At 45.2% G+C, this 18328-nt stretch overlaps 1 protein-coding gene across 1 annotated transcript in view; it reads left to right on the top strand.

Annotated features, from left to right (window-relative positions):
* RANBP17 (RAN binding protein 17) overlaps window positions 1–17220 on the top strand; it is a 306660-nt gene extending 289440 nt beyond the window's left edge. Inside the window, exons 27-28 of the mRNA XM_015413703.1 lie at window positions 10810–10937; window positions 16952–17220. Of these exons, the coding sequence (XP_015269189.1) occupies window positions 10810–10937; window positions 16952–17048 (225 nt within the window). The 3' untranslated portion in view covers window positions 17049–17220. The remainder of the gene's footprint in view (window positions 1–10809; window positions 10938–16951) is intronic.
* The last annotated feature ends 1108 nt before the right edge of the window (window positions 17221–18328 follow it).

Raw genomic sequence — 18328 nt, 5'->3', positions numbered from 1 at the left:
ACGCTGTATACACAGGAATTACCATTCACCGATGCCATAAATTGTCCTACAGAAAAATCTTCATGATAAACATTCTGTGTGTGTAAAAGCTTGTCTAAAAAAGCATTTCACTTATGCTAAAGGGGAAAACCATTTCATATTTCCACTGGAATTTTTAAAGGCCTTAAGAAAACAGCCCCCCAAAGTGTTTTCCCCAGTTCTTCCCCAGTTTCTTTTTCCTGGACCTTCATTTTTTTTTTTTTATTTACCTTCAACTTCTACCCCACTCGAACCCCTCCCATGGGTCTCTGAGCGGCTTACATGGTTTTGTATTATTCCTATCTATGGGCACATATATATATCGTATTAGGGGCAGGACTACCTAACGGCACCCAGTGGGATTCAGTTGACGTGTCTTTAGCTTGTCTCGTCTCGGCTTCGGGTCGGCATCTTCCCTCCGCTCTCCTCGGGAGATCTTTTGGAGTTGGCAGGCCCATTCATCGTGCTGATCGCATTGGCGCGGCACTGGCTCCATCCCTCAGGCTCCGCCACGCCTGCACCGAGCGTCCTCACGCCTTCTGGGCTCCGCCTTCACCGCCGGTTCACCGCTAGATGTCGCGTCTCCTTTTTCTTCCGCTCACCGCCTCGACTACATTACACGCCACTCCGCTGCTGCCGCCGCATATCTCTGCCAGTGGCCGCTCTGAGACACCTTTGGGTAGTGAAGGGTGGGGTATAAATCCAATCTCTTCTTCTTCTTCTTCGTCTTCTTCTTCTTCTTCGTCTTCTTCTTCTTCTTCGTCTTCTTCTTCTTCTTCGTCTTCTTCTTCTTCTTCGTCTTCTTCTTCTTCTTCGTCTTCTTCTTCTTCTTCGTCTTCTTCTTCTTCTTCGTCTTCTTCTTCTTCTTCGTCTTCTTCTTCTTCTTCTATAAAACGTTAACTCATTAAAACAAATCAGGCCCATAAAACCGGGTCATTAAAAACGTTCCAGGAAATAAGAGCAGCAGAAAGTAAGCCAAGCAGTCTCACGTGGAAAAGCAAGTGGATACGAAGGATCTGGCTTCATGCGTCGGTAACTTAAAGGAGGTATAAAGTCAACAATCTTCAGTCACGTCATTAAAAGTTTCATGAAAGGCACGGGCAAACATGTCTGAACCACAGGACTTAATCTTTACAAAGCTATTGAGAAACCATTCAAGCCCTCGAAGTCATATGTCATTTAAAGAGGCATTCTTAATGGTAATAACATCTGTGAGACGTCTAAGGGAATGAATGGCTGTAAGAAGCGGCCTCAAGTAGGAACAAAGTGGTTGTCTAGCCTTGTCCTCATTTCCTGCCACAGGCACTTCCCCTTTTCCATGTCACCCAACCAATTATCCTTCCCATCTCTCTTTGCCGATTGATTTGCAGACTGACGTAGGGCAAACATTACGTGTACTCAGTGTCAGGAAAGCCTTCTCCTTCCATACAGTTGAGAGGATAATTTCCATAATATGTCGACTGCTAGCAGGTTGCAGGAATTAAGAGAGTTGCTTCTTTTCAGTCCTCATTACTGGTACCAGCAACATAGGTGTGTTATAGGCTGTCTGAAGGACATTGGTATCTGCAGCTGGAACATCCTGCTCCTTGGTCGGCCTACAAAAGTCACAAAGCGGCCCACTGGCCGCTAACATGTACATTCATAAACCACTGTGCTGCAGGCCCGTAGCCAGGATTTTATAATTCAGGGGGCCTTTAAATAAATCAGGGGGCACTGATGTCACAAAATAAAATTTAAAAAATAATTGAAACTCACTTTTGCGGCGTTTGCACTCTGTCTGCCTATGCAGGGAAGCAAGCCATGCTTGGGGCAAGGGTGGGGAGTCCTCTGGGTGGCCCAGACAGTTGGTAGTTCTCTGGGCAGCCCAGAACGCTGGATGGAAGTCAGGGGGGCCTTGGCAGGAAGTCAGGGGGGCAGGCCCCAAAATGCCCCACTGTAGCTACAGGCTGGCTGTGCTGTAGACCTTCAGGCTTCACAGCGCATCAGAGTTCGTGTAGCAAAGCCATGCAACGTTTTCTCCCAAGATCTTGTTGCCTATCTCTAAGTAAGGGAACTCATTAACTTCCCAAATATGGGTCTGTGAAGATGCCATAGCAGGAAAAACAACCCTACTTTCGTTATCAGTATGTGTTATTCTTTCAGTGCATTCAGTCGTCATCCCCAGCATCTCGACCTCAAGGTTGCTTTGTGTTTGCTGTCTTTATGTCAGATGGGGGTGGAGCGGAGCAAAAAAAGCCGTTGCCTCTGCCCTCAGCGAAGAACAGCACAGCAGCACTTGAGTGAGGGGGCCAAGCCCTCCCACTCACATTAGAACTTCCCAGAACGTTTCACAGCATTGACCTCTACGAACACTGTCCTGACCTGGATCGCCCAGGCTAGTCTGATCTCATCAGATCTCGGAAGCTAAGCAGGGTTGGCCCCAGTTAGTACTTGAGTGGGAAACTACCAAGGAAGTCCAGGGTCACTACACACAGGCAGGCATTGGCAAAACCACCTCTTGCCTTGAAAACCCTACAGGGTTGCCACCTTCCAGCCCCACCATAAGCATAGTCCCAGAAGTGTGGCTGCTCTCAGACTCATTCAAACAACAAGTCACCAACTCTAATGCCTTCAGGTTCCTGAAGAATCCTTGGGTTTTCCATTCACCACTTCTTGCCGCTTCAGGGCACACGCCTTCGTGGCAGACTTTGTACATTTTCCAGACCAGTCGTCTTTACGAGAGCTGCACGTGCAAATTTCGGTCTGCGGATTCGGGCTGAGGACAAGAACTCTGCTGCAAAAGGAAGCTATTTCCCTGGAATAGCGTGAGCCCGTCTGAACGCCCACAAGCTAGCGGCAGATGCGAAGGGATTGTTCCTGAAGATATTGACCCGTAGCATTCTCCAGACTTCAGCAACGAGTCCTAACTTTATTCCAAATTCGTTTATCTCCTGGGCAGTCACAAGTGGCAGTGCATTACTGCTTTGGAGAATGAATTGTCTATACAATAAGATGGTGCTGGGGAAAAAAATAAGACACCAAGATTAGCAGCAGCCGCATACATTAAAATTCAAACTGAAATCCCAGCCCTGGTAGGAAACTAATAGAAGAAGAAAATATATCAAGTATAGAAGCGCCGTCTCATCATTCACCTGTGCTGAAGGATCCAATTTTAACTATATCCAATAGCACTGTCATTCATCTTCTTGGTGTATTATTGTGATTTAAATCCGAGCTCCATACGAGGAGCAGTTCTTTTAAAATGATTGAGAGGGAATAAGGGCAAATTCAGTGTTTAGAAAAAGTTTATGACATCATGATATTATCCTTTACAGATGGAAGCAATATTTCCTACTTTGGGAGGAAAACTAATCATTTTCTATCTGCCCTGAGTCACTGCATCATTATAAAAGGCGGAAATAAGTGGTCTTATGCATTCCCAATCTTGTTCGCGGCAACGTTTTTGTTTAGCCAATGTCTCTGATTTATAGTATTAAATATTAGCCTGACTCCATATTAATTATGTGGTTTTGATTTTAGCAGCTTTAGTGTAAGGAGGAATTAAATATTTCACAAGGAGATATAGCCGTGCAATCATGAATAGCATGAAATATGAGAAGAGCACAATTTTCTCTCTTCTGGAACGATATTGCATTCTAATGATCGTGGCGCTGGGTTAGTGTAGACTGTGCATATGCACCATTATTTATCAGTAGGTCCTCTGTGGGCCCAGTCACTTTGGGCTTATCTGAATTAAGGAAGCTGCAGGGGGCGTTATCTGTGTGTTTTTAATCTGTTTATTGAAAAAAATGTTTTGGCTTATCTGAATTAAGGAAGCTGCAGGGGGGATCTGTGAGTTTTTAATCTGTTTATTGAAAAAATGTTTTTATATACAAGATAACAACAACTATTCTGTATGCCTCAAGTACCCATAACATTAGATGCTACCACTTTGGAATAGCAGGCAATGCAGTAATGAGATATGGTATGTTCCAGGTTCTCTGATCCGGTACCAGTTTGGAAGCAAGCTGGAGATGGCTTGTCATCTCTAGGGCTGCTGCAACACGTTGTGTAAACAGCTACATACAGTCAACCACTAGTAAAAGGTTTTGTGACTTTATAGGCACTGGCCAATATACCCTATTTTGAAAAACAGTGCAGGTGTAAATGGCCTCATATCATTTTCATAATGTGATACTTCAGACACATAGAGTTTCTTTTTTGTGTTTCCTGCCTTTATTACTGTATCAGGGAACGAGGGTCATTTTCACGGCGTGGGATATAAACAGACACTGGTCTGTGTGAGAACGTATTTCCCTTTCCACTCCCTGGTCTGCTGTGGCTGGCATAGCTGTTACTTTTCATGCTTAACTTAACCTGGCCCCAGAGCGGATTAGAGATTTCCACCTCTGGACTGCATATTTCAGCCACAATCACCAGGCTGAAGAAGAATTCCTTGTATAGGTAGGCAGGGATTGGTCCCAAGTCTCATGCCTACAGACCAAAATCTTGTGGCAAAGGATTCTAAGAGTATATGCAGGGGAAAGGAGTTATCACTGAAGAACAGCCAAAACATAAATATTAGTGAATTCATAGAATTGTGTTAAATACAAATACAATATTTTTAAAATTATTATTCAAAGGAGATAAGCGAGTGGATAGTGCGTGGAAGAATATAACCTGCATTCTGGAAGGATCTCACTTGGAGATGTAACGGGAATAAAAACCCTCCATAAAGGAAGCATTCCTTTTAAAATCGACACATGGAAATGAAGGGCCACTTTGCCTGTTCCAAAGTGACACATTAACCACTAAATCACAGGGCTGTATTGAAACTGGGAAATGCAGCTATGAAGGAGCTAGAAAAGATTCCTAAGTATGGGGATTTGTCGCTGGCAACCAAGGTGAAGTTAATTCGTGCCATAATATTCCCCATTACTGTGTATGGGTATGAAATCTGGACTGTGAAGAAAGCCGACAGGAAGAAAGTTGATTCCTTTGAAGTGTGTTGTTGGAAGAGAGTGTTACAGATATCAGTGGGTTCTAGATCAAATCAAGCGTGACCTCTCCCTGGAAGCTAAAATGACTGAACTGAGGCTATCGTTCTTTGGACGCAGTTTTAGAAGACAAGAATCCCTGGAAAAGACAATAACGCTAGGAAAAGTTGAAGGCAGCAGGAAAAGAGGAAGACCCAACATGAGATGGATTGACTCAGTCGAGGAAGCCATGGCCCTCAGTTTGCAAGAGTTAAACAAGGTTGTTAAGGATAGGATGTTTTAGAGGGCCTTAATTCACAGGGTCATCACAAATCGGAAGCCACTTGAGGGCACTTAACACACATGCTCATGTTGAGATGGCTACCCTCTTCGAGACCCAGTCTCTATAGGTTACAGCCCTCTGACTGAAGAGAAGTCAGAAGTTAATTTATTTCTCGGTGGCAAGTGAAAACCTTGTGTCCCAGCCAAAGATCACTCATAATGACATAAGAGAAACCAGTGTTGGATCAGGCCAAAGGCCCATCCAGTCCAACACTCTGTCACACAGTGGCCAAAAATACCAGGTGCCATCAGGAGGTCCACCAGTGGGGCCACTCATGTATATCTCTTAAGATATTTATTTAAAGTCAACCTTGACATGAGCAAATATTAATCACAATGATACAAATTATGTTTGCATATGGAAATAAAATCAGAAACAGAGTTGAACCACCCTATGGCAGCTTGCTGACAGATGGATTGACTCAGTCGAAGAAGCCACGGCCCTTAGTTTGCAAGCGTTAAACAAAGCTGTTAAGGATAAACAGAAATACATACATATCATTCCTTCTGCTATCTTACTTGAGATTAAAAGATAAAATACAGTTTCTGAGATTCTCACCAAAGTATTTCAGAAAGATTAGATAGCCTCACCCAACCCTCATCTGAGAGATTCAGGGGTGTTTGGGGTGTTGCTATCTTATATAGGCTCAATTACATGAAACCCACATGGCCGTACCAAAACCTTCCATCTTGTCAGTTCTGATAGTATGAGGTGAGCACTTCTCTGAACGTAGAAGGAATTTCCTATAGAAATATATGTACCAAAACGGTGAACTATTAGGTCAACTCGTTCAGAGATTTTTCTGGGCATCCGTCCATCTATTCTAAGTTCTCTCTTCCCCAAGGATAAGCCATCATGTGCACAGCTGAGGAAATAAAACCTGTACATGTTTTGCAATTTTCCTTTAAATTGTCAGGCCTCCTATTTGTTCAACCAGTACCTCTAACAGGCAAGGGTCTGTGAGAGAGATACTTGCAGAAACAAGAGCACATGGGGGGACGGGTTGTCTCTCCATTTTATTGTGCAATTAAAGAAACGGCTGTTTCTCTTTCAAAGAACGTCTTCCAATGTTCTGCTAATAAAAGCAACTGTGGTGTAGTAGTCAGTGTCAGACTAGGATCTGGGAGACCCAGGTTAAAATCCCTACTCTGCCTTGGAGACTCACTGAGTGATCTTAGGCCAATCACACACACTCTCTCGCTCAGCCTAACCCACCTCACAATGTTGACCTTATAACCTTACCTTGTTATTCACCTTTGTCTTTGCATATATCTTAAAGCATCTGCATCGTGTTACATGTAAATTTGCTGTTCAGCCTGGGTATAAGTTTGAGCTCTAGCTTCCATTCCAGTGTATTTGGAAAAGTGTGCCTGCACACGGAAGCTCATACCTTGAATAAAGGTGTCTTAAAGGTGCCACTGGAGTCTAAATTTGTTCTTTCACAATGTTGTTGTGAGAACAAAACAGAAAAGGGAAGAATGATGTTATAAACACTTTCGGGTACCCAAGAAAAGTGGGGTATAAATACCTAAACATCCTTTAGCCTTGGAGACTCACTGAGTGATCTTAGGCACACACTCTCTCACTCAGCCTAACCTACCTCTCAATGTTGACCTTATAACCTTAGCTTGTTATTCAGCTTTGTCTTTGCATATATCTTAAAGCATCTGCATCATGTTACATGTAAATTTGCTGTTCAGCCTGGCTATAAGTTTGAACTCTAGCTTCCATTCCAGTGTGTTTGGAAAAGTGGGCCTGCACACGGAAGCTCATACCTTGAATAAACCTTTCTTGGTCTTAAAGGTGCCACTGGAGTCTGAATTTGCTCTTTCACAATGTTGTTGTGAGAATAAAACAGAAAAGGGAAGAATGATGTTACAAACAATTTTGGGTACCCAAGAAAAGTGGGGTCTAAATACCTAAACATCCTTTTAAAAAATTGTCTAGTCTATAATGGAACCGAAAATTCCTGGTGAAAATTAAAGTGTTTAACATGAGGGATTGATCCTTTGTGGTGGTTTCTGAAGTAGTTAAAAAGGTAGAACTTGGGCCATGTGGATATTTAGAGGTGCAGGAGGTCCATGATCATATCTTCCAACATTGTTGGAACATCGTTCTCCCTTTCTCACAATACATCGTTCTCCCTTTCTCACAATACAAGAACTCGTGGGCACTCCATGAAACTGCTGAGCGGTCGGGTTAGAACGGATAAAAGGAAGTACTTCTTCACCCAAAGAGTGATTAACACATGGAATTCACTGCCACAGGAAGTGGTGGCGGCTACAAGCACGGACGGCTTCAAAAGGGAATTAGATAAGCATATGGAGCAGAGGTCCATCAGTGGCTATTAGCCACAAGGTATAGATAGGGGCTCTGGGGCAAGTGATGCTCCGTCTTCTTGGTGCTTGGGGGGGGGGTCAACAGTGGGAGGGCTTCTAATGTCCTGGCCCCACTGGTGGACCTCCTGATGGCACCTGGTATTTCTGGCCACTGTGTGACACAGAGTGTTGGACTGGATGGGCCTTTGGCCTGATCCAACATTGGCATCTCTTATGTTCTTATCGTGTTGACTGGTAACTTAAATTCTATCTAGGAAGGGAGTTAAGCCACTACCACCTGTAGCTGTAGCACCATGCTGTAGCACCAAGACCCTATGACCTTAAATATCTCATTTGTGGTGCATTCTTATGCAGAGTAACGCCATTCTAAGTCCACTGAAAGCAGTTGACTTACACGGGAGGAACTCTGCGTACTTGTTACCCTTACAGTAAAAACTGTTAGTAAATGATTGGGTGGGAACAAGAAATTTTAATAAGAGAAGCAGGAGGGAAACTATTTTGGCAGTGTGTTTGGCAACCATTTTGTGTGCGTTGTGGGCCATCGAGTTGCTTCTGACTTATGGCAACCCTGTGAATTCATGACCTCCAAAACATCCTGTCAGCCTTGCTCAGGTCCTGCAGACTGAAGGCCATGGCAACCATTTTACTCGCCCGTTTTAGGAAGGGCTGTACCACATTCTTTAGCGCCGGCTGCAGTTTCCTTAGCGGCAGCCACAGTGCTTACCTTCCTTCATCACGATCTGGATAATTATATATAATGTATATATGAGAACAAACATCAAGAGCCAGTTGGGGCGTTCAGAAACTTCTCCACACCAAATTCCGCCCACCTCCCCACTGCCCCTTGGGTAAGGTTGCCAGCTCTAGGTTGGGAAATACCTGGAGATGTTGGGAATCGAGCCTGGGGAGGGCGGGGTTTGGGGAGGGAGGGAACTTCAATGGGGTATAATGCCAGAGAGTCCACCTTCCAAAGTGGCCATTTTCTCCAGGTGAACTGATATCTGTCACCGTGTTCCCTCTAAGCTGTGGAGTCTTGTGAGCAAAAATTCTACTTTGTGAGCATCTGGCATTAAAGCTGTGAGCGAGCGAGTTGGATCCTGCATAAATTAGTTTGCTCTGGAGCCGTCTTTCCTGAGCTGAGATAAAAATGTGTGAGCCAGAGGCTTAAAAACTGTGAGCTAGCTCACACTAACTCAGCTTAGAGGGAACACCGGTTGTAATAGTGGGCGATTGCCAGCTACCACCTGTAGGTTGGCAACCCTACCCTTGGGACATTCACAGGAAGATCATAAAGCCCGGCCTGGGCCATGCAGCCAAGACCATCCCAAACATACAGTTCCCTGTGCTGTAACGGCTGAAAAATGAGGTTGTGGGATCAGATTTGTTGTTGTGAAGCCCAGCTCTATCCACTGCAACATGTGCAGGGCTGTTTTTGGGCAGGAACACACAGGAACGGAGTTCCAGCTGGCTTCAGAGTTGACCACGCCCACTACAGCCAAAACCTCTGCGTGCGTGGCTACAGAGGGAAGGCCTGGAGAGCGACCCCCCTGGTGACTCTGGGGCGAGCGGGCCAGGAGGGTGTCCCTGAAAGGACCGGGGAGGCATTTTAATTCCTCCCTGTGCCTTCTCCACAGCCGCGGGGCGCCCGGGCAAGCCAAGGGAAGGCATGGGGTGTGGCCTAATATGCTAATGAGCTGCACTGTCAGAGTGGCCTAATATGCTAATAGGTTTCTGCTGTTGGGTGTGGCCTGTTATGCTAATGAGTTCCTGCTGGGCTTTTTCTACAAAAAAAAGCCCTGATCATGTGAATATGCTAGTTTGTCCCCATGTTATTTTCCTCCCTAGAGACCATCTTAGCATATCAGGTGCTGTGGTATGTCTGAAGCTTTCATAGGTTCAGATGAACATAATCAGTCATTGGAATATTGCAACGTTTCGAGTTCTATGGGAGCTTTTTCTTTGTGAAGTAATGGCAAGGAATGGGTTCATCAGACAACTCTAGTAGCAAATAGCCCATTCATGTTTTCACCAATGCTTAATTAGCAGTCATGATTTGTGTATTGCCCATTGTCTTTCAGAGTTGTGCTAATGGACCCACCGGGTCTGGCTTTATAGAAGCAGAACCGTGTCATAATGTTTCTGATTCGCTGTCTACGTCCAGGGTCTCTTAAGTCTTTGACCTCAATCCAGAGACAATTAAGGTCAAACTGGATGCGACTGAGATCATGGGGGCTTTATCAGTCTTTTAAAAGAAGATTGCAGCTGTGGAATCTGAGCTGCCCAAGGTGGGGGTAAATTAAAGATGGGTGAATTGAAACCTTTCCATTCCTGCACAGCTTTGCTGATCTAAACTTGGGGCCCCACGCTGTCGTAAGAGAGCAGTATCTTCCATCTTTTTCTTTAAAAGACTGTAACAGCACAGGATGCCCACTTTTAATTTGGAAAACTGCCAGGGTTGTAAACCCCCGCTCCCCTCCCCGTGCCCCTCCTCTGCAGTCCAAATTGGGCTCCCACCCAGTTGTGATTGCTCTTAAAAGGAAGTTGGGAAGATCAGATGGCAGACTTCTTAGCATCTCATATGCTATGACTTTCAGTCACACTTGCGTTCCATTCAACAGGTCGATAAGCTTGTTTCAGTGAGTCTCCAAAAGGCAGCTACATTTGTCTGTATCCAGCCTCCTGTTTCATTAATCTTCTCCGCCGTCGTCTTCAAGTTTAGTAACCAGTTAGGAATGATTTGAAGTGTCTCGATGCATCAAGTTGTACTGTAGAAACTCGAAGCGCCTCCCGGTCACGAACTGGGTTGGAGTGGGGTTGATGAGTGTGTTTTATCGGGGCCTCTAGTCTGAGGAGGGGTTGTGGAATGGCGTGAGTGAGAAGCCCGACACAATCATATGGTCTGTTTATGTCAGCTTAGAATAATACTTGAGAGGGTATGTGTGGGATGGGGAGGGGGCATGACAAGTTTACATAGAAAGTGACCTGGTCATAAAATGAGATTGTACACGGCTGCGATTCCAAGAAATAGGCATTCCAGGTACTAAAACTGCATTCATTCATGGCCAGGGTTTGAAAAACTTAAGTTGGGACCTCAAGCGTATGCTGGGATGTAGCATTTTTATTCCCGCTCTTTTTTTTCTTGTTATCATTTCAGTACTTCAGTGAGTTGAGAGCCAGCTTGATAAACACTCAGCCTGCTGATAAGCAAGAAGTCCTCCAGCAGTGCTTCCGGAACCTAATGGAAGGCGTAGAGCAGAACCTGCTGGTAAAGAACAGAGACAGGTGGGTCCAGCATGCAAGAGGGAGGCCAGAGGAGGGATAAAAACCCACAGTTGATAAATAAAACACCCGTGAAATACAGGCCTTTCCAGAAGACTATTTTACACCCAGTGGGTTGGATCCTGCAGGTTCGTTCCTCTAGAGAAGGCACTTTCCTCAAGGCCTTGAACCAGAGGAAGTCTCTTTCCACCAGAGACAAGCACCTCCACCAGCAGAAACAGATCTACAAGACTGAATTCAATTTGTCCATAACTAATTTCCTTTGTGTGTGTTTTTTCATATGTGCATATGTGTGAGTGTGTGTGCACCTGGAAGTCATGGTGACGAGGCTGACCCCTACTGGGGGTCTGGAGGACATTCAGAGAGGCGGCTGAATAAAGCCTGCTCCTGTCCTCCCGACTGCTGGTATCCCTTGGAGGTCTCCCATCCAAGTACTTGCCAGAGTCGACCCTGCTTAGCTTCCGAGATCTGACGAGATCGAGCTTGCCTGGGCTATCCAGGTCAGGGCATCCATAGTTGTTATTGGTCTGTTTTGTTTCCTGTATTATGCTGCCTTTTTATACTCTGTAAGCCGCTCTGAGTATCTTCTTATAGAACAGAGGAACACATGTTTACTAATTTTTGAGCAGCACCCAGGTGTTCACACTAGCTGCGTCACCCTCACCAAAGAAAATCTGGCACTTCAGACAGTGGTGTATGTTTAGTTGCTTGCCAGTCCATTACAACAAGACAGGAATCTTGATCTGCTGGACTGGGGACCACCACAGACCGACCGCTAAGTCCAGAAAGGTCCTAGGACAGTGGTGGCAAACCTATGGCACGGGTGCCAGAGGTGGCATTCAGAGCCCTCTCTGTGGGCACGCGTGCCATCACCCCAGCCAGGCCCAGACCGTCATTAAAGTGTCGAATTCTCTGCCAAATAATGTTAAGTAAATGAAAACATTTGGGATTGCTTTCCTTACTTTGTTTGGATCATCTTAAGTTAATATATGAGTTGTTTTTTCTAAAGTAAAACCTCAGTATTCAGGTTAAATTGCCGTGTTGGCACTATGCGATAAATAAGTGGGTTTTGGGTTGTAGTTTGGGCACTCGGTCTCTAAAGGGTTCGCCATCACTGTCCTAGGACATGTAATGCGAGGGTCTGAAGCTTAAAACAGGCTTTATGTTTTGTAAAGCAAACCAACAATGACTTGTAATTAAAGTCACAACGGTTATTACACATCTCTTTATTCAGTCTGAGATAAGCTTTTGCTTGGGGCTGGTTCCAGTGTCAAATTTTCCACCACGAGGGGGGATGGTAGAGAGGGGAAAAGACACTTGATCTGTCATTCTGGCCTAAGTTTCTTCATGCATATTTTCTACCACTGGGGAAAAGCATAATAACCTCAAAGTCACCACATAGGCCACCTCACGTTACAGAAGTGTCATGGTCCCTACCTTCCCATGGTGACCTTAAGATGCCACTCTGGGAGCTCAGCCTTTTAGAGCCTGTGAGCAGATTTGAAATTCTGACATGGCACGATGGGCTCAGCAACAAAATGGCTGCCGCAGGAGGCAGAGCCAGCCACCAAATGATTGGAACAGCTTAACTTCAGTAATGCATTGTAGATCCATGTGTTTTGGTGGCAGCTGCTGCCAAAGCAGCATTTTGAAAAATCTGTGCAGCCAATCAAATCTCCAGTAGCCAATCAGAAGCCTTGCTGGGCAAAAGCCCTACCTGGCCCCGCCCAGTTCCTAAAAACACTTGACAGGCACCAGAAAAGGTGTCGCCTGCGGGCACTATGTTGGGGGACCCTGATTTACATAGAAGGATTGCCTTCCTGTCTGTACCTGCTTGCCAGCGGAGGTAATCATCAGAGATCCTGTTTTGTGTACCTGCCAATTTCTGAAGCCTGCCATGTTCTGAGCACCAGAGGGTGGGAGGGCAGGTAGAGGAGAGTCAAGCAGAGACCTCTGGTGAGTTTGGTGTCTCTGAAGTTCATGACAGTCCATGGTTCATGAACAACACGAACCACCGACTGCCTTTTCTGGTTCATGCCCATCCCTAATGCTGGTGTGCCCATACTGAAAGCCAGATCACAGTAATCCCATGATCCTGTGCAAGCATTCCAGAAAAGCAAGAGCAGCATGACGGCGGGAGGGCGGGATAAAAATCAAATAAATAAATAAATAAATGACTGCTTCTTCCCGCCAAAACACTGTTCCCCACTCTGACTGAGCAGCTTCTTAGTAGCGTGTCTGAATTATAGAATTATAACTTTCTGTGTGTCCTACCCTGTGATAGAGATATTATTTAGCTCTTGCCCAGGCCAGAGATTTATTATAACTCAACAGGAGACCTCTTATATTCTTTTAGGGACCAGGCAAAGAAGGTTGTATTCTCTCATAGCTTTTAGCCCCCTCCACCCCCGGCAGTTGGTCTCAGCTACTGCATCCTCTATTTGTTGCTTTAGCTACTTTAGGCTGTGGTTTTAGAAGTTCTTTTAATGATGTTCCCATAATATTTAAGGTCTTACCCTGATGTGATCTGATATGTTTTATCGTTGCCGCTTCATCACTGTTTTACGGCTTTTGTTATGTTGTAAGCTGCCTTCAGTATAGATAGCTGGGATATAAATATTTTAAACAAATAGAGTGGATTAATGAACACTTGGAATGATTTTCCTCGTGTCAGCATGCCTGTCTGAAAATAAAAGGCATCTTTTATTCTGAAATTGATCTATTTATTCTGAAAATGAAAGGCACTGAAATTACTGCCCCAGCCATGTGGTAATCTACTCCACCTGAACACCTTGCCATGCGGTAATGGCCTCCATGTGGAGCAATTTATATTGCATAGTTTAAATACATGCGATTAATAAAGGTTAATTATTTTTGACCATAGGCTATAATAACTTAACGGTAAACAATTGGCACACACACAGCAAGATCCCATATTCCTTCCATAAATCACAAAAGTCTGAGAAGGCACGCCATAAAAAATAAACATAGATTAAAAAAATAATAACTGCAGTACATGATTAACATAACTGGCATGTCATTTTTCTGTACACTGAAACCTTTGCCACTGTCAATGAGCACATCTTTATTTTAGATTATTGTTTCCTGGGGGAAAATCTTGATAGGTATATGAAATTATGAGACCCAAAAAGTAAAATCAGTTTAGATATTCTTCCTTGAAATCCATTGGTATTTTTGCATCATATATTTGTGAACCGGTATATCCCGTTAGGGTTCTAGAAAATTGTCATGGGGTTTTTTGGACAGTCCCCTCCCCCTTATCCCAGCCCCCCACCACCACCCCTAGCTCACATGTCAGCCTGTGAATTCCGTCTTCTGTTCCCCACCCTCTCTCCAAATCAGTATTACAAATCAGCTTGATTTAGAGTGGCTGCCCTGGGGGGCATTGGTAAAAAGAGGGACCTGTCTGGTTCAGGAACAGTGTTCGGGTTGCACCTAAAACCACAGTGACATTAAATATTATACACGCACACCCCTGTTCAGAGGGAGGGGCTTGAAACTTTGCTTGTGATTTAAAATCAGTATAATTTATGCTGGTAGAAATCTGGATCCAGAGTTGGCCCTCTTCTATCCTTGACTAACCTTTTTAGGTTCTGAATTCTAAGTTTTAGGTTCAGTTTTTTTCCCTTTTCCCTTTTTGTCCTTAGAAATCTGGATCCAACATATAATTATGGCTATAGGTCCGTCCCCCCCCCCCCCAAGTAGGTGATTCCAATTTGAAGGAGTTCTCACACGTCATATAAGATAGTCATCCCATTTTCACTGGGTTTATTTTTTTAAAAAAAATTTCATTTATACTCCACCTTTCACTCCAGTGGGGACCCAAAACAGCTTACATAGTTCTCTCCTCCATTTCCCCCCACAACAGCCCTGTGAGGTAGGCTATGTTGAGAGTTATGGGATTGGCTCAAGATTACGCAGCAGGCGCCCAGCCCAGGCAAGCCCGATCTTGTCAGATCTCGGAAGCAAAGCAGGGCCGACCCTGGAAAGTACTTGGAAGGGAGACCTCCGAGGTTTACCAGGGCCAGGACACAGAGGCAAGCCATATCAAGCCACCTCTCTGAAACATCTTAGCCCCACTAGGGGTCTCCAGAAATCACCATGACTTTCAGGCATGCAAGCTCATACACACACACACACACACACACACAATTAAAAGATTATACAGCAAGCTTCCATGGTGGAATTCACTGCCACAAGAGGTGGCGGCGGCTACAAGCATGGACAGCTTCAAGGGAGAATTAGATAAACACAAGAAGAGGGACCCGCGATATTCGCCGGGGGGGGTTCCTCCCAGCTCCCCTCCTGCGGAAGCAGGAGGACCTCAGGACTGAGGAGGAAGCGGCCACAGGTAAGTCCCCCCCCCGGCTCTGGCGGCGAGGCCTGAGTGTCTTCCAGCCGCCGGGCCCGTCGATCCCCTCCCCCCCAGCTCCGCCGCCAATCTCTTCCCTCCTGCGGTGAGGCCTGAGCAGCTACCAGCCGCCGGGCCTGTCTCTTCCCCCCACCTCCACCGCTGTTCTCTCCCCCCCCCCGGCTCCTGCAGCGAGGACTAAGTGGCTTCCAGCCGCCAGCTGCCCCCAAGTTCCCAGAGCATTTCCTGCACATGCGCAGGGAACGCTCTTTTACTTTTGGGGGGATTTAAATATCCCCCGTATATTTTTTCAACTTTTTAGATTTTTATGCACATCTGGAGACTACTCCAAGTATGCAGGAAAATCTCCCTGCCTCCCAGGTACCCCCGATGTGCGGATTTAGATATCCACACACAGGGGGCACCTTGGCTATTAGATATATAGATGTGGAACAGAGGTCCATCAGTGGCTATTAGCCACAAGGTGTAGATAGGATAGGGACTCACAGGCTGGGGCAAGTGATGCACCGTATTCTTGGTGCTTGGGGGAGGCAACAGTGGGAGAGCTCCTAGTGTCCTGGCCCCACTGCTGGACCTCCTGATGGTACCTGGTATTTTTGGCCACTGTGTGACAGAGTGTTGGACTAGATGGGCCATTGGCCTGATCCAGCATTGGCTTCTCTTATGTTCTTATGGGAAATGGGACCTGGGTCACCCAGACCCTAGCCCCATCACTCTAGCACTCTGGTTTTACAGGTTTTACAGGTTCTTTGTTTTGCAAAACCTGTTTGACCAGAGGTAACAGGCAAAGTAAATATTGCTGTGCCCCCCCCCCGTGGAAACGGACACTAAAGCACCGCCATCTGTCTTTAATGGACTTACGTGAAGTGGGTTGAGGAGTGGAGAAGGGACAGTTTCGTCAGATAGAAACTGAGTTTGGAGCTATAGCTTAATTCTCTCCCAGGCAATTTTCCTGCTCCCCTTTCCTTTTTTCTTTTTTTTTAAAGGAAAATGTTTTTAAAAGGTTAGGGCCCTGATGGACATAGTAAGTGGGGTGCCTGCGCAGCTGTTCCACGAGATAAGAATGTAGTTAACACTTCAGCCATACTCATTTTCACTCATCAAAACCAGGCTCTGCAAGACATCCTTCCAAAAAACCCAAAAACCAGTCCCGTCCCCCCCCCCCGATTTTGTTAATAGCCACGCAGGGAGCCAGGTTCCAGGGAACAAAACCAAGTAGGGGTTGAATGGTTAAATGCTCATCCCTCTCACCCTGAAGTCCAAATTACGCACCTATTTTACCTTTTACAGACGACACAGCAAAGATCTGCTTTGGCCGTTAGACTCAAATAATCCAACCACAACAACTGAGTGGTCATACTTCTGAAAAAGATCTTTGAGGGATAGTAAGAGGAGATTCCAGCACAACATGTCAGGGAACTAGGATGTGATTTCATGCTTGAAAAGAGTACCTTTTTGTTTTACGACTTGTTTCCTTGCTGACATCAGACTTCATTTTTTTTTATTTTGGAATTCTAGCAGCTTTGGTACTTCAGAGTATACAGAAGTTTATTTGTACATATTACTTTTTTAATTGCATTAACTGAAGGGACAACTCCCTTGCTTGGGGTCTTCTTGAATGCAGATTCACCCAGAACGTGTCTGTCTTCCGCCGAGACATGGCCGAAACGCTGCGCTGCGAAGGAACCTCAGAACTAAGCACCTTAGAAATGATGAGTTGACACGACACCGAAATTCCCTGGATGATGACAAAGAGACTTCAAGGATCAGGTCCCGACACCGTGCTGTTAGATAGAGTTTGACTGTCATAGAAAATATTTTTTTAAGTAACTTCTGCCTTTTTTATGGCTCTGGCATAAATGTAAGAATTTGTAACACTGGGAACAATGTAAAAACAAAAACATGACCTAAAGAACCATTTTGAATTCCCTTAGATCTCTCGTCTCTTTCTCAGTTACATGATGCTGAAATAGTACTTAACCAAAGAGTAAAATAAAACACGTATTTTTTACCTGAAATCGTTTGCGGGATTTTTTTTTTTCCACTCCTGCAATCGAACAAATAAACAATTTATCTGATTGTTTTAAAAAATTGCGATGTCTGATTGTTTCTGTCATATTTGCTAGATGGTCAGACCCTCTGAATGAACAGGAGGTTTCATTTTTAAACAACATGGCTGTATAAAAAGGTTTTTTAAGTCTTTCATCTTAAGTGGAAGAAGAAAGGATCAGTTAAGCAGAAACACCTACATTTTACATGTCCCAAGAAACACCAGTTAAGTATGATGCATTCTTTGCATGTGCCCTTCCCTCTTCCACCCCCAGACAGGGTTTATCCAGGTATAGAATCCCAGGATCTTCTTCGTGGTCTCTGTGCTTCACACCAATGGGATCTAGTGCGCCTGCGCTGGATCTGCCGGTGCCTAGCAAGCTCTTTTAGAAGGATTTTCGTGCCTGGCCCAACTGAGCATGCTCAGGAGCCCCAGTGAGCATGCCCAGAAGGGCAGGCACGGACATCCCGCCAGTTCTTTCCTTTCCGCCGCGCTGAGCAGACCTGTCTTCGAGAGGTCTGGCCGGATCGCTGCCTTTTTGATCACTTTTAGTGACTAGCTCTCTGTTTTCGCCTTAGTTTTTCTTCAGTTTCGTTTCCTTTTTCTGTTTTCCAAGAAGAAGAAAAAAGGAGTCTTTTTGTTTTTTGTCGTCTGAGGTAAAATTACCTCAGGCCTTCAGGCCACCCACCCCCACCCCCCACCCTCCTTGTCGTTAGCTTTTTCTCCTCAGTCTATGGAGAAGAAGAAGACAAAAAGGTCGAAAAAGTGGGGATTTTTCAACCGTTGTCGTTCCTGTGGAAGTAAATTGGCTCCCCCAGATGGCCATAAGTACTGTATCTTTTGCCTTGGGGAGACCCACAAGACAGACTCTTGTGAACATTGTGCGCAGTTTTCCAACCAGACTCGGAAAAACAGAGCGGCACGTTTAAGGGTTTTTCTCCTGGAGAAGGC

Source organism: Gekko japonicus, unplaced genomic scaffold (genome assembly GCF_001447785.1).
Source record: "Gekko japonicus isolate JY-2015 unplaced genomic scaffold, Gekko_japonicus_V1.1 scaffold552, whole genome shotgun sequence".
Lineage (NCBI taxonomy): Eukaryota > Metazoa > Chordata > Lepidosauria > Squamata > Gekkonidae > Gekko > Gekko japonicus.
Note: the sequence above shows the minus strand (reverse complement) of the source record. Positions and strands in the feature narration are given on the sequence as shown.